Source organism: Battus philenor, unplaced genomic scaffold (assembly GCF_028537555.1).
Source record: "Battus philenor isolate CCGP_79_NKW_IND1 unplaced genomic scaffold, ilBatPhil1.0.hap1 SCAF_5, whole genome shotgun sequence".
Lineage (NCBI taxonomy): Eukaryota > Metazoa > Arthropoda > Insecta > Lepidoptera > Papilionidae > Battus > Battus philenor.
This window is the reverse complement of record NW_027181715.1, coordinates 11,780,466-11,796,462: the sequence shown is the minus strand read 5'-3', so window position 1 is coordinate 11,796,462 and position 15,997 is coordinate 11,780,466. Positions and strand designations below refer to the sequence as shown.

Genomic DNA, 15,997 nt, shown 5'->3' with positions numbered 1-15,997 from the left:
TTAGTAAAGGACACACAAAACTATTACAGGTTGCATTTATTTCAAGGAAAACAATAAGGAAATAGGCAAATAATACAATACCTATATTTATTTACATATTTGTTATAGTTTTAATTTATTGCTATCTTACTCTTTGACAGAGTATTAATTCCAAGTTTAAAATTAGACTTCAAAAGATGATTCGCATAGGCCGATCAGCTAAGTAAATCAACATAAATACAATAAAATAATCAAAAACAGGCTTCGTGCTGTCTCATCGGCTGTTGGAAAGTCTGCAGAGCCTGCAAACAGTCACCATTGCTCCCGCCGAGGCAGCAAGCGACGCACGCGTGCCCGGCTATACAAAAAAAAATAACGCTGCAAGCAATTTTTTTTTTTCAAATTAAAATTAGAACCACCAAATTTTTAAATTTATAAAATATTCCATTCAAAAATGGAACGGTTTCAAGTTTTACTTTTTATTTTCGTCGCAGTGATAACATCGGGCACATCGAACACGAGTAAGTGAATACATGTATCTTTAGAAGAAAGTAGACGAACAAGTGTGATGACTATTTGTGTCAAATTTATAGCACTTTAACATTCTTTTTTTTCCTTTTACTCTCTTATACCGTTATGTTTAATTAAACCGAACTTGTTTATTTATTGTAACGGACCTTTTCGTTATTTTGATATTGTCTTTAACTTTTTTTTTATTTAAAGTACATCCATATTTTAAACATGCACTTAGGTATTTAAATTTGTAAGCAATATAAAAAAATTTGGCTATAGATATTAAACTTTATTATTTACTAACACATCAATATACACGTTTATTCTTAATTTTTATTTACATCGAGATATCTCTCTAGATACTGTGTATATATAAGAATTGGGTCCTTTTAATATTTTTAAAAGCCCGTAACAAAGCGATGATATAATAAGACGTATAAATTTAATTACCTAAAAAAAATTCAAGTTTATTAAGAGACGTTCTGAATAAAAATATAGAAAATAATCTGTCTTGTTCATTATGGTGTCAAATTTTGCCGCCAATAAATTTGACACTAAAATTGTCACACTGTTACTTCCTAATAAAGTGTTTGTCAGGATTGTTCAGATCTTCTTATATAAAATTCCCGAATATAATTTTGTTATGGGTAGGCGGCGTCTCTAAGCAATCCGCGAATATCTGCCCATGTTTTTACTTTGTATTATTTTTATGTCGTAAAACGTCCTTAAACTTTTAGCAGTTTCTATGGAATAAAATATGCAAAATTGTACAAAATATACAGAATTTTGTTCGTATTTCAACAGACATTAAAAAATATATAAAAACTTATTTTTATTCAAACTCTTTCTCGTTACAAAAATAAAAGATCAAAACTTCTTCTTTCTTTAAATTTTCTCTTTTTTAATAGATATATGTAAACAAATTGCAGTTAATTAAACTGGACGAAGGTTTATTATTGCATGAAAAATGAGGAAAATATCCTTCAACTTATGTCAAAAATATTAAACGGGTGTCTCACGAAATACAAATTTAAAAACCAAGCTGTTTGATTTACAAACGCTTCATCAAATAAAGTGAGGTGATTGGTAAACAGGAAGCTTTTGGTAAACCTTGACAACGATAACAATTTTTTAAAATAGAATATTATAAAGTTACTAATTTCGAAATTTACATAGCAAAGATTATATTCTGTACATTCTATACAATTGTTTATTCGGTAGACAGCGCCTTGTTATTGTTGCTTCTTCATACCGGTCGTAGTTTAGTTTTATTATCTGTAACAAGCAGGTTTAAACAATTTTTAATACTTTTAAAAACAACTGACGTATCATGTATTTTTATTTATATCTAAATGACATTACGTTTAAATACTTATTGTGAAATGTTAAACTTATTTACGTCACGTACCTGCGTGGAATTACATTTGAAATTTTTTTATATATATATAGACAAGTCAATTTAACCAATTTTTCCTTGAACAAATCTATGCGCGAACGTCATATGACGCTAACACAAAACTTGTACACATTGCAAATAAAAATTATGATGAGTACATTACTGTACATTAAAAAAAAACTTTTCAAATAAATTGAGAAGTTATACAATTTATTTCAAAGGTATTTATGTTTTAAGTATTTTCATCATTTACAAAAATAATCAATTATTTTTTTTTACAAAAATGCATTACGCATTTTAACAATGTACGTGCATATGTACGTGTTTATTCGTTTTATTCATTATTCACTCAGATAATAATGCCAGATGAGTCCAATGTGATAGAAAGTAGAAACAAGTGGTACATGATGCCAGAAGGGTTCCAAAAACACCCTGATCTGGATGTACGAGAAAAAGAGAGAGAGCGCTTTCAGTGATCTGCTGTGTCAAGCTTAGTACCAATGTAAATGTCATCGGCCAAAAATTTGTCATTGACCAAAGAAAGAAGTAAGATTACAGCTCCCATAGGCATCATGTCACAAACTCCTTTTTACTGAAATAGTTACATGTATCGGGCCGTTAAAATAATCTTATGTTTTTAATTTTATAATTCATATAACAGAACGGTACGAAGACGTTACATCCGAAATATGAAATTTTAATTAGACACAATAACACAAAATGCAAATTTGGTAAAAGTAATACGTATATTATGAATAAAAATACCATTTGTACCAAAAATATACGCCATTATTATTCCTTTATGCAGTGATAAGTGTATTTTATTATAATTTATTATTTAATTATTTTATATATTACTTATTGTAATGGCATAACATTTTAATGCATTACCAATTAAAATATAAAAAAATTGTCGGGTTTTTCCAAGCAAAGCCTGCGCCGGTACTTATCACTCCAATTATTTAAAGCACATATTTAAAAAGAAATACTGTTAGCATATTTTTTATTTTTTTAACGTTTATTATATTATTCGGTAAATGAATATTACTGAATCTATCATATAGTATCTTATATACAAGAGCTATATAATAAAAGCTACATTAACAGTTTCTTCTATATTTATCTGTAAATTTAAAAATAAAACTAATCCGAGTATAAAAAGTTTGTATTAAACTTTAGATGAAGCCTTACAAATCTTTATAGAAAAAACTTCCTCTGAAATCTATACGAAACTTCGTTGGTAAACGTTAAATGTTTGTATTAAACTCAACAAATTTGTTTATAACAAATATCTAATCAAAATAAATATGCTCCTAAAAAATGACATATAACAAACACAATATTATAGCGCATTATAAGTAAATGTATCACTTGCTATTAATTATTTATTATATAAACATATAGACATTATGCGGAAGAGCCAAGAAAGTAGAAATGTAAAAACATGTTGACGAGTTACACAAGATATCATCGCGTGTTTTAGTTAATGACACAGATAAAAAATATTTAACTAATGTTAAAAAAAATCTGTACAAGCTCTAATTTTTTTATTTATTTATCGGTAGATTAAGACAAGCTGTTCACTAGTTTATTCTAGATGAATGAATATTTTCAAAAAATATAGAAAATATTTTCACACAAAAATAAATTTGTAATTCGAAATATTTATAACTCGTTTTCATAATCAACGGCAGTCCAAATTAACGAAACGGTATTTGATTGGCGTAGATTCATAATTAATTATTAATTATAATTAATTAAGTCTAATACTTAGTTTATTAACCCCGTTGACTTAATTGACTGCTATCCAAAGCAAATTTTTAGAAAATTAAATCGAATCTTATCATAACTATCAGAATCCCGCTAAAATGATACAATTTAGATTACTTCTACGTAATTTTTTCTAATACAGTCTATTATGCAACGTCATTATGGCGTTACGTACACCTTACCTACTTTAAATCAACACTGAATAAATAAGTGAAGTACGCAAGAAGAATCTTATTAAAACGTACGTTACCGAACTCTTACATAGAGAGTTTACTTTATACAAATCTACACTTTGGAACGAAACTTATTGAACTAAAAGATTTATGTTTACTACTTAGTATTTTACTGTAACCAATTAAAAGTCAATTAAAATTAGACAGTAATAAAGTAGAGATACACTAAATTAAAAATATAGGAAGGCTGAAGAATAAAGAAAGAGATTAAAAATATATCATGGATGAAGTCTATTAGTTTTAGGTCCATCAATATGAGTAATAGCACAGATAAAAAATTGATAATAAAATCTAAGAGAAAAAATTAAATTTTCCTCTTAGTTTTCATTATTTGAAAATTACACTCTTAAGACAATATGTAAACGTCATATTTTGACTGCAAATGGATTTTTAATATACATAAGGAATTCAGAAAAATTGTATAATAAGTATATTTAAAATAGCTATTTCTTACGCGCAAATAACTTAGTAACATAATCTGGTAGTCATCTGGTGGTTACTACTTAACTTAGTAACTAACAAATAACTTAGTAACTATCATGATCATATCTGGTAGTAACCATCATGGTGGTTACTACAGATTAAAAATAAAACTCGTATGGACCACAGTCTTCGGTTATTTTGCCTCCATACATAAAATATTGATCTTGTAGACATAAATATGAAAATTTAATTATTTACTATTTGGTAGTTGTTACATTTATAGTAAAAATTTGCTAAAAGATTATTCCCTCAGGACCTCAAATTACAAATTAAGATATAAGTACAAGTTTAGTACTGACTTCGTTTGTAATTATAAAAAACGCAGAAATTTTATTTTTTTATGTGGTGATAATCTCACCACGTACCGTTTATTTAATTTAATTCGAAGAAAACGTTAATATTTATATTATCACTTAATTGGAATAGACATTTTGTAAGGAAATCATGTGTGAGAAATAAAATTAAAAATTCTTATTCGTATGAACTCTACCAACCTACACCTGACTTGCATGGTTATTGCTTCATTACAATATACAATATTAACTTTTTCCTTCTACTTTTTATTGGTTCTCAGCTTTGATTGAATGACGTATTAGAATTTACGTCATATAAATTCGCAGAACTTATTGACCTGTTAAGTGAAACATCTCTTGCATACAACTAAATTATTAAAAAAATAGTCATGTGCACATTACAAGTAAGTGTAAGAATTTGTATAAACGTCAGATATTAACTTTTATATTAGGATTTGAAAACCTTAAAGTTTCGGAGTGTAGAACATTAACTGGCAAACGCAGCATAGAAATTCTACTTACAAGATGGATATACGATCTCAACAATTTCGCCGGAAGACGCTGAATGCAGGCCGCTTGCAATCGGTCTTATTGAAAATTTCTGGGGAGGCCTATGTCCAACAGTGAATAACTCACGGTGAAGATGATGACGAATTGGCATTTCAACTTTTAAGAAGAATGTATCGTTAACGTAAAAAATCAATCTTATTTTATAATGTAAGATTAATCGTAATGTACGTATACATATCGATTGCCTTGAGGTCGGGTTTATGAAACCAAACCATGGAGTCTATTCAACTAAGTATATATTATCTGTATTTAAAAGAAAAAAATTAAAACTTCTTTTTTGAGCAACGATACAAAAATAGGATTTAAAAATATGTTTATAAATGTAGTTCATCTGTTGTTTTTGATGAAAACATCTTTTAAAATAATCAGGGGTGTCACAACGCCTCCTTATTTATCGGCCGTTGAACGGTACCTTTGCTGTATGTTCGACTTTCGCGGACAAGGTCCTGCGCTCGTCGGTCAATGACCCCGAGGATTACTTTTTTTAAATTATAAAACCTGTCGATGTTGATATAAACAAGACTGCGCCAAACGATGTGCCTTGTTTTTTGCAAAGCTCTTAAAAGTTTCTTACTCTTATACCAAAGTTTATTTAATACATAAACAGCTAAAGATATTTGCATTCAAATTAAAAAAATAAATATAGTCTATATTATAAATATTTTTACATGATCTATACAAGAACATATTACATAATGCAGCAATGGTATGTGTTATAATATTTTACACTACAAGTATAACTAAAGCGGTTGTAACCGTAATATCTCTAAATATATAGCTCACTTGTCAGCAAAAAGCTTTAATGCTTCGACATCTATTTCTAATCATCCTATATACACTAATCACTTTAATATATATTACATTAATTTATTTTTACTATTGGAATGCGACATGTCTATAACTTCTGGCAGTACAGAGTCTGCAGGGACGAATAGTAAACAATAATCGATTTTAATATGTAGTAACCCAAACTTTGAAATACCTTTTTATAATATTATATTTACGATATTTATTATTTCTGAAGTCATTGGTTTTTGAAAAGGGTGTACCTAAACTAACCTAATACATAAACTCACAACAAATACGTAAAAAATTCGCCTATTTAAGGCTTTTAAACCTATAACCAATCACCCAGTATATCCGCTGGATAATTATATCGCTAGTTAATATGGAAACAAACGAAAGGACAGGCAAATTTAGTGAGCACCGATATTTGTATATAAATTAAAAGATTCGTTTAGGAGAGGCTACTTTTTGAATAGCAGCTCGAGTAACAATTTAACTGTTTAAAATTATAAATATGTATTTCGTCATTATCTGTGTTTCTTTGTTTTTTGCAATAATAATACTACATTTATTTTTAGTTCAACGACATTCATAATATATTTTAGTCGTAAGTAAATGGAAACCGACAAAATAGAATCAATACAAACAGGCATATAGGACTCCCTTCTATGTTAGTATATATTTGTAGTGTTCGCATCTATGAACGTGCCCGCTACTTGCAAACGAAAGATTAAGTTTGACGTTTGTTCCCCCTTGTAAAGATAGTCTTATCTATAAGATGACTTTACGTTTATTAACTCTATTCAATGAATAATGTTTTGATGAAAGTGTTTTGGCGCTAAAATAAAACTGCATAATAACGCGTTTTATATTACAATACATATTCAATATGTCAATGACAACATAAAATGATGTCGTTGACCAAATACAATCCCGCTAAAGAGCCGTCAGCAAGCAATTTATCGGGCCCAACACCTTTAATCACATATTGTTTATCATAGGAAACGTTCCCATACAATCGAATGGAATGACCGCAATACTTCCCTATACCTCTCATTGTTAGCCTATCCGTACATCTGTATTGTTTCTCCGGCAATCAATGCCGCCAGGCGTCGATACATCTACCGTTAAGTGTTGACGGCTCGCATACTAATTGTTAATCAATACACGCATAAATGAAAGCAGTGCACCGCAACAGCTGTTCAACGTCCAAATTAATAAAATGACACTTTAAATTTAAAAAAAGAAGCATTTTACATATGAACACAAAATATGAATACATTATGTGATATAATTCTCATAAAATGTATATAATGAATATAAGCTTTTACGTTGAATAATAAACAGATAAAATACCAACATGTTTTTTTTTTACATTTCATTTGATTGTAATAATATTCAAGTAGAATACAGTGTAATCGGTGTAATATCTTTAAATGGTTTAAGGTATAGCTCAAGTGTCAATGTATCATACACCTAATCCAGAAATATATTGTAACAGAAATAATAGACTTTATGAGAATATAGTAAAAATCGTTTAAAAATTCGATTAACAATATATTAAAAATAATAATTGTTTTCTATCGGTTATTACAATATTTATATTGCCAGAAGTTATTGCCATGTCGCATTCCAATAAAAAAAAATAATGTAACATGTTTCAGAGTGATAACTTTATATAGGGTGAATTTATATTGGAATAATTGTACACGCTTTAAAACTTTTTCTTGACATATAAGTTATAGATTCACCTCTGTATATAATATAAACATATATACAACATAATTATCTAGACTATTATAAGACAAGCTTACTTATAACAGGGTAGATAGACTATAACCGCTACGTAATCCATCTGATCATTACAACTCTAAAAGCTATCATGTTTTATTGTTTTTTTTTCTAAAACCATTAAATACGTGAATTAGCCGGGACAAAGCATATTGTATTTTTATTAGGTAACCGCAATTACCGGTCATACACGGAATTGTGAAAGTCTTAACGTCTTTCTGTTCACGCTTAATTGTAATGAGTCATCAATAAAATAGCTCGATGTCTAATAAACTTTCATTTTTGAAATCAACTTGTAATGCTCCTGGTATATCATAATATAAACTAACTGCACAGTCAGACGTCATACTGTAAAATGTTATCGGCTCGTAACAATTAAGTAAAAGAACTAAAGTAAAAATACATTTCAGAGTGATTTTATAATAGTTCAATATCTTATACTGCAGGACTTGTAATGTTACTAACCAAAGATAATCTGTCCATGCCTTTGCTTGTAATGCTTGTCGTCAAATGTTGGACAACTCTTGACAGGTGTTTTAATTTATCCTTAGGTTTGTGTTGGAAAACAAGTGTTTATTTTTAATATTTTCTTTGCAATTCAACCAGTTTGTCTAGAGAGCCTATGGAGAGCCATAAGAACCTTTCTTGTCCCTTAACAAATGTGTGAAAAAAAATTAGCCGAATTCAGCGATAAATTATGTGAACTGCGAATTATGCAAACAGTTATGATGTGCATGTTTGAGAAAAAATATAGAATTTCTTAGAATAGGGTGATGGCGTCAACTAGACCGGAAACATTCCTATTTTTAAAAAATTCGAAAGACGTAGTACTAATAGAACTCACTGTCTCTGGAACACAAATATAACTAAAGATCACACAACTAAGGTGAACATGTACTAAGATCGAGTAAACGAAACAACTAGGAATAAATTCGTAGATAATTTAAATCCAGTGCAGTTAATTCTCTCTTTAACCCGCTGAGGGATGTAGGTCTGTTAAGCATGAACATCAGCTTACGCCGTAATACATATAATACATATGAATAAATTCAATTTGGAAATAATTTGAACTCACTCAACGGTTTTCTTATACAGGTATATTCGGCGAACGATGTTCCCGTCAAGATCCCAACGTGGACGCTTGTTTACTGCGCAGCTTCAACACGCTCGTGGAGTACCTGAAAGGAGGTGCCCCAGAACTTGGCATTGAAGAGGTACTCTAACTTAAAACACAATTAGACAAAGTTCAGCTGTTTTGTAAACAGCTTTAAAACTGTCAAAAATATATATTTTTTTAAATTGTGCGATAAAAAAAATTAACTATTTTAGTCGATTTTCATATCGGTTGTTTTTGTTTTATATAGTTTACATCCTGTCTTATCTTTCTAGTACGCAAAAATAACTAAAAAGGTTAATATAATTTTCAGTCCGACAGTATTGTGATCGATGAGCTCTCAATCGCACTAGGCAATGGACCAGACGGGTATCGAGCTACGTTCAAAGACATCCATGCCAGCGGAGTCAACAACATGACCATCACTAACGTCAGGTAACTGTTTATTTATTTATTTTTAACTACCACGACACACTTCATTTAGTCAAAAGTTATTAGCCTGTCACCATTTAATAGAAAAAAAATAGTGCTATTATTTATTTCATTATTTTTAATTTAATGTCTTAATAATAATCATGGAAGATAAGATTTATATTTCGTACAATAATATACGAGTAAATCGATTACGCTTTCATTGACATTCTTTACGCCACACGATACATCGTGATTAAATCTCAACACGTCTTTTTTTGATTTCGCTGAACGTCAAACGTTTGACAGCTCAGGCAGGTGTTTTAATTTACTCTGTGGCTTATATAGAAAAGGAAATGTATTGAGTTTACCAATTTCCTCGCCATTTCGGAAAACTGTTTTATCTAATATATAGCCAAAAGAACCTTTCCCATGCTTTATGGAAAATGTGATAAAACATATTAACCGAATGTGTCCAGCCACTTATGTTATGCCCTAAACAACAAATTCCAGGATTCATTATTATTTATATAAACGCAAAAGTGCTATTAATGATTATTGCACTAATAGCCATTAGCTGCTTTTGATACTATAAAAAAATATTTTAAAAAAAGCATCTAGTAGTTTAGGGTCGCTTTATCATCCATATTTTTGTGTATAAATTTCGTATTATCATTAACTACACAATCTGCAGCCAAAAGATCTAATTGTAATAAAATATAAAACAATCTGATTGAAAAGAAAAAAAATTCAAAATTTTACTTATTGTAATATATATAAATATATTTTTCAATGTATCTAGTAATTAATCTGTTCTTGTTGTAAACAATAAAAAATATGTGTGAAGGCTTGAATTGAATGTACAAACATAAACACGCACACACGCAGCTGTAACAAATTGTAGCTATTTGTTATAGCTTCGCGTTTGTATTATAACAACGGAAATGTGACTGCAATCGCAACAATACAACGATTCTCCTACATTTTCATTGACCATCCGGTAATATTTGAAGATTATAGACATCAAACTCTAAATAATACACGAGTGAATACCATAGATAATAACATACTGGCGATTAGGATGCAAACATGGATTATCGTAAAGTATTACGTTTAATACAAAATAGTCAATTATTTAATCTCTCGTCTATAATAATATTATAATTATTTTGTTCAATTTTATTATTTTTTATTACTTAAACATTTTTTACAAACGCGCATCAAATGTTTAACAGCTGTTTTTATTTTCTATATTGCTTATATTAGAAAAGGAAAATGTCGTTTTACTATTTGTCGCAATTCAATTATTTTCTCTCTATGAGAATCTTTCTCTTAACTTAACAAAAATACACCGTTCTCGTTACTTACATAGCATAAAATACTGCCTCAAGTTGTGTTATAGACGAGTTATATGTATTTGAAGTGGTTGTGATATTGCAATTTGTAAGGTTGTTTTTTTATTTTTGTCTTTAGAAACATATTTGGCGATTTATTTTCTTTACACTAAATTCTTTGTAAACCATTATAAAATAATTTCAAAAGGTCAGTACATGTTTTAACGAATAGAAACATACATGGAATTAGAAGCGAAATACAAATTTATTATTCACTAAAAACCAAATATATTCATGTGTGTGTTTTACTGTACGAGCATTGAAAGCCAGAACAATCATTATCACAAACTAACTGTTTACATTAACAAGAAATTTATTTATTGCCTATTAAAATACGTGTTTTATTGCGGCATTAGCATATTGACTACGTTGAATGGAATCTTCGGCACTCTTTCTCAAGTTAATGTATTCTCCGCACGCAGAGACTGACACATGGGTCGAATGTCCTAACAAACCATCATCTTCCGACATTACCGATGCCAGAAATAACAAAGCAATAAGTCATAATTATTGGCAAGGAATTAATATTTGTGACAAACAAAGAAACACTAATAACAAATGACCGTTAATTTGTTTGTGCATATATTTACTTTGCTCTAATGTTTTCCTTATTAACCTTTAGGCTTCTTGAAGGCTTTTTAATGGTTTCGGATACAGCTTTAAAACATTTTAATTGGAATTTTAAATCATTCTATTGGCTATCTACTGGTTTAGATAATGTTTGTAGTTAAAACAAGGGCTAATTTTTGCTAATATACTTTTTTGAATTAATCCAAATTAATGAACCTACAAATTATAATGCTTTAACTACTGAAGATTTAACTAATGATTAGGTTCTCTTATTATTATACGGTACACGTGACATAGATTGTCCCTGCACTAGCTGGACTGACGAGATAGTCAACGTCGTTGAAGACATCGTGGCGCTCTTTGAGGGAATTTTATGCCTACGAGACTACGCCTATCGGCTAAGTTGATAATGATTATTATCATATTGTCACTATTAGCTAACTAAGATCATTTTGGCTGAACTGTTTTATTTCGAGACACTATGGCTTCAAAAATTGTTGTGTAGCCATCAATTATGAGTTAGCGTTTACAGGTTCGTTTAGTTTGAGATGTCAGAACGCAGAAGACACATACACCTGGAGGCGACCATGACACGAGAGTAACCCTGGCTTAGGCCGATATTATGTATTTCACCGGATAGAAACTCGCGTAAAAACTCTTAAGTCTCTTAAGCAAATGCACCATGGAGTGACTGGACACCAGGTCCATGAAACTAGAAAACCTAGGATTAGGTTTGCACTTTAAGTACTTTTGACATTCGAGGGGATCGAACCTACACTCGACCGGTTACTATTATCAAGTTATCAAATTGTGGGATTATGAAAGTATGTTATATCTTTATTAAAATGTGTGCATATTTATTTCCAAGACTGGTACAAACGAAATGCAATTGTAAAAAAAATTAAAAAAATAAATTGCCTGGACTGATGCAAACAGTCAACAAATGCACCGAAGTTTCTGTAAATATCGATATTAAAAATTTAAGTTGCATTTGAAAAAGAACCTTCTACAAAACATTAGGAAGCTTATAAAAAAAATGAATGAAATAGGTAAAGTCGTTTTCTACTCATGGCCTGTCCAGAGGAATGAGAGATTCATTTATATGAACATAAATTACGTAACAATATGTTATTGTTCATGTTGGTTTCAAGTCTTCACTGTACGATAAGTACTTAATCGACTCTGTAAGTCTTCAAAATAATTCATGCCCATTATGTTTCCTGTGCAACGCATAATCGGAAATTGACATCCGCTAACGTACGACCTACAACTGGCCATGTAATTGGTAAGTGGTCAATTACGCGTTAAATTGTATTAGGAACTTTCGCCATTAAATTATTAAGAAGTTCATACAACAATAAACTATATTTATAGCATCGGTTGTTATTGACTTTATACTACTATTACTCGATAAGAAAATGACTGGTTGGATTACAACTTTATTTTTCTAAATAATATTAACTATTGTTTTGATCAAATACATATAAGTATAGATAAGAGATGACCTTTTTCTGACAGAAATTTCATTTCAGCACATTTTACAAATTTATTTAATTACAGGTCAGACCTAGACACGCATCAATTCCAGCTGACGCTGTTCGGGCCACATATCAGCACACGAGCACGCTACCGTTCCTCTGGAGTCCTGTTGCTCGTTCGTGCCTCTGGCGGAGGTGATTACTGGGGAGAATACGGTACGGTCATGACTATATCACTATTATCATCCTTTCGAATAACGTCTAATGCTAGACTCCTCGCCCGTAAATTTCGAATAAGACTGGGTTAAACTGGTATGCATCCAGCATCTTCCGTTGATCTTCAACGCCAGCTGACCTTGCAGATGGTTTCCCTATGCTACGGTTGCTGATCCGTGGTCTGACGTAGGCGGTAGGCCTGTCCACTGCCAATTCGCTGTGCCTTACTATCATTCACCTTCGAATCTCCTCATCCCTGATTTGATCTCTTAAAGAAATCTCGATAATAGCCCTGCAGACTAGTACTAGAATACAAAAATGTCACCAAAAACCCTGGTATGCAAACGACACCTATTACCGGTATATGATATTTCAGTTTACAGTGATTATTACACGTATATTACACGTAGGTTGTTTGTTAGAAGTCAGAAATTTTTACTGGGGAATTCAAAATTATTCTTATATATTGTCGCACTTGATTTTGATATACTGAATATAATATGAATATTTCTGAGACATAGATTATTAATGAAGATTTTTGTCACGACAATTATAGAAGGCTTACTACCACTTTAAATACTTAAATACCTATAAATTATAGGATCAGTATATTATACTCATCAGTATAAACTGTTAATACTTGAAAATAATATTTTCAGCGATCTAGTTTTCAAATCTCGAATGGATTTTAAAATCAGAGAATAAAAGTGTCATTTGAACTTTATTTCGAATAATACTATTAAGTATTCACTTAAGATCATATATATATATATATATATATATATATATATATACATATATACGTATATACACATGTATACGTATACATATATACATATACAGGGGCAGTCATATAAAGAAATTGAACATCAATATTTTTAAAATAAATATGAATAAACCGTATTAGAATTCATCGCATGACAACGTGCATAACTAAACTTGTTCCAAAACAAATATTTTTCACGAAAACTTTGATGACGAATTTCTTAGTAGCGGTCATGGAATTTAAAAACAATGGACATGCACGTATGCTTTGAAAAAATGGCATTCGGTTTTCAAGTTTAGTACTTTTGACCAAAATGCGTCATGCAATTGAATATTTTTAAGAGTTATATTTCATTTAAAAACTCACGTAGAACTTCAAAATAGAACAACGTTGAAGAGATAGTACCAATCCTTATTCCATCTCTTCATTATTTATAAAATGGAATACTTGTTGCCAATCAGTTCTGACTTACACTTAATCTAGTTAGATGATAGTAAATTCGAAAGCCACGTTAAATAAGAACTACAGAAAGTACGGATGTGTTTTTTGTAAATTTTAAAATTTAATAGTCTAGTATTAGTCGCTGATATAATTAGCTGGTTAGTCGCTAGAAGCGAACAGCGCAGGACCGGTCATCGTGACAACATTTGGAGGGGCTTATGTTGGTTGACATAATGAAAATGATGATATTTACTTGACTAAACATACGGCACCGTTGAAAGAATACCATACCATAATACTTATGAGGTCTAGTCCAATAGTAATTGATGCTATGGTAACATCTAAGTATAACAACCTAGGAAAGAGGCCCCCAAGTTTCCATTACCCATTTATGTAAACATTTATTCTTTTCCAGACGGCGTAAAGGCTAAAGTATACTTCCGTGGAACTCCGTACGTTCGCAACAAGCGAACTTACCTCAAACTCCAACAGCTGAAGTTGGACTTCTCCGTAAAGGACATCCAGATGGGCGTAGAAAACTTGCAAAACAGCAATGCAGTGTTACGTCAGTATTGATTGGTTTTGTTTTGTTATTTTCATCATTTTAGCCGTAAAACGTCCATAAGCCCATAAGCATGCATAGATTTCCAATGAGACCGGTTGAAAGCCACCTATATGCGGCTTTAGCTAACTTTTATTTTCGTCTTTGATTAAAATAAAAAAAAAACACTGCCGTTTGACATTATCTATTAGTATTATATAGATGATATGCAATATAATATTAAATGAAAAAGATAGTTTAATTTTATTAAATAATATAATAATTTATTAAAACCTACAGAAGCAGCTCTGAACCTCTTCATCAACACCAACGCTCAGGAACTTCTAAAGGAAATGAAACCAGAGCTAAAACGAGACTTGGCGTCCAAAATGTCCCACTTCTTGGAACAGATCCTCGAACAGATCCCATACGACGACTGGGTATCTGATTAAGTACACGTTAAAATAGATGACAAGCGCTTCGTATGCCATCTATGACCCAGTTAATCTTTTAGAGAATATAGAATATATGACAGCTATTGATAATTTAAATAAACTATTACACGCGTTAAGGGGGAAAATAAGTTCGAAATAAAAAATAAACATTGCGTTTATGTTAAAAAAAAAACATGTAAGAGACCAGAATGAAAATCGATGAAATTTATTTATATTTTATTTTTGCTTACTCATGAAAATAGTTACAATTTATAAAAATATTTCATCAATCTTAACATTTTAAATGTTAACATTAAGTCTCAATGTACAAATTCCTATTTTAACATTGAAATACATTAACTTAAAATATGTAATCTATTTTAAAGGCATAAATGAAAGTTTTTACTTATAAGTAATTTATTATTTACAAACATGTTTAGTTATTTAAGTCGCTATAATTAAATCTTGGTGTAAGGCCAAATACTGTGAATTAATGTAAAATATTAAAGTCAATAAATGCTTGACTATCACAGCTTTCTTATTTTTTTCAAGATAATCCTTTTTGTCCAAATTTTAATAATGTTCTTATTATTTATATTATTTAACTAGTATTTAATTATTATTAATAGAAGGCATTTAAGTAACGAAATTTATTATAAAAATTTTAGGCCTTCTGATCAAAAAACTGCGAAAAGCAACTTTGATAGTTTTTTTTTGTTGTTAATTTAAAACTCTGTCTGTAACAGTCGGAGTGCAAAGTCGGAGCTATTTGGTTGCTTTTGCTGAAACATAAACATATTCATAAATGTCCCAAAATA

At 30.2% G+C, this 15,997-nt stretch overlaps 1 protein-coding gene across 1 annotated transcript; it reads left to right on the top strand.

Moving 5' to 3' along the window:
- The first annotated feature begins 198 nt into the window (after positions 1-198).
- Positions 199-15,337, top strand: Jhbp2 (Juvenile hormone binding protein 2). The gene is made up of 6 exons (XM_068772936.1): positions 199-500; positions 8,910-9,028; positions 9,242-9,363; positions 12,864-12,997; positions 14,620-14,769; positions 15,046-15,337. Exons 1-6 carry the CDS (start codon positions 434-436, stop codon positions 15,195-15,197), a joined length of 744 nt encoding a protein of 247 aa, XP_068629037.1. The 5' UTR covers positions 199-433; the 3' UTR covers positions 15,198-15,337.
- The last annotated feature ends 660 nt before the right edge of the window (positions 15,338-15,997 follow it).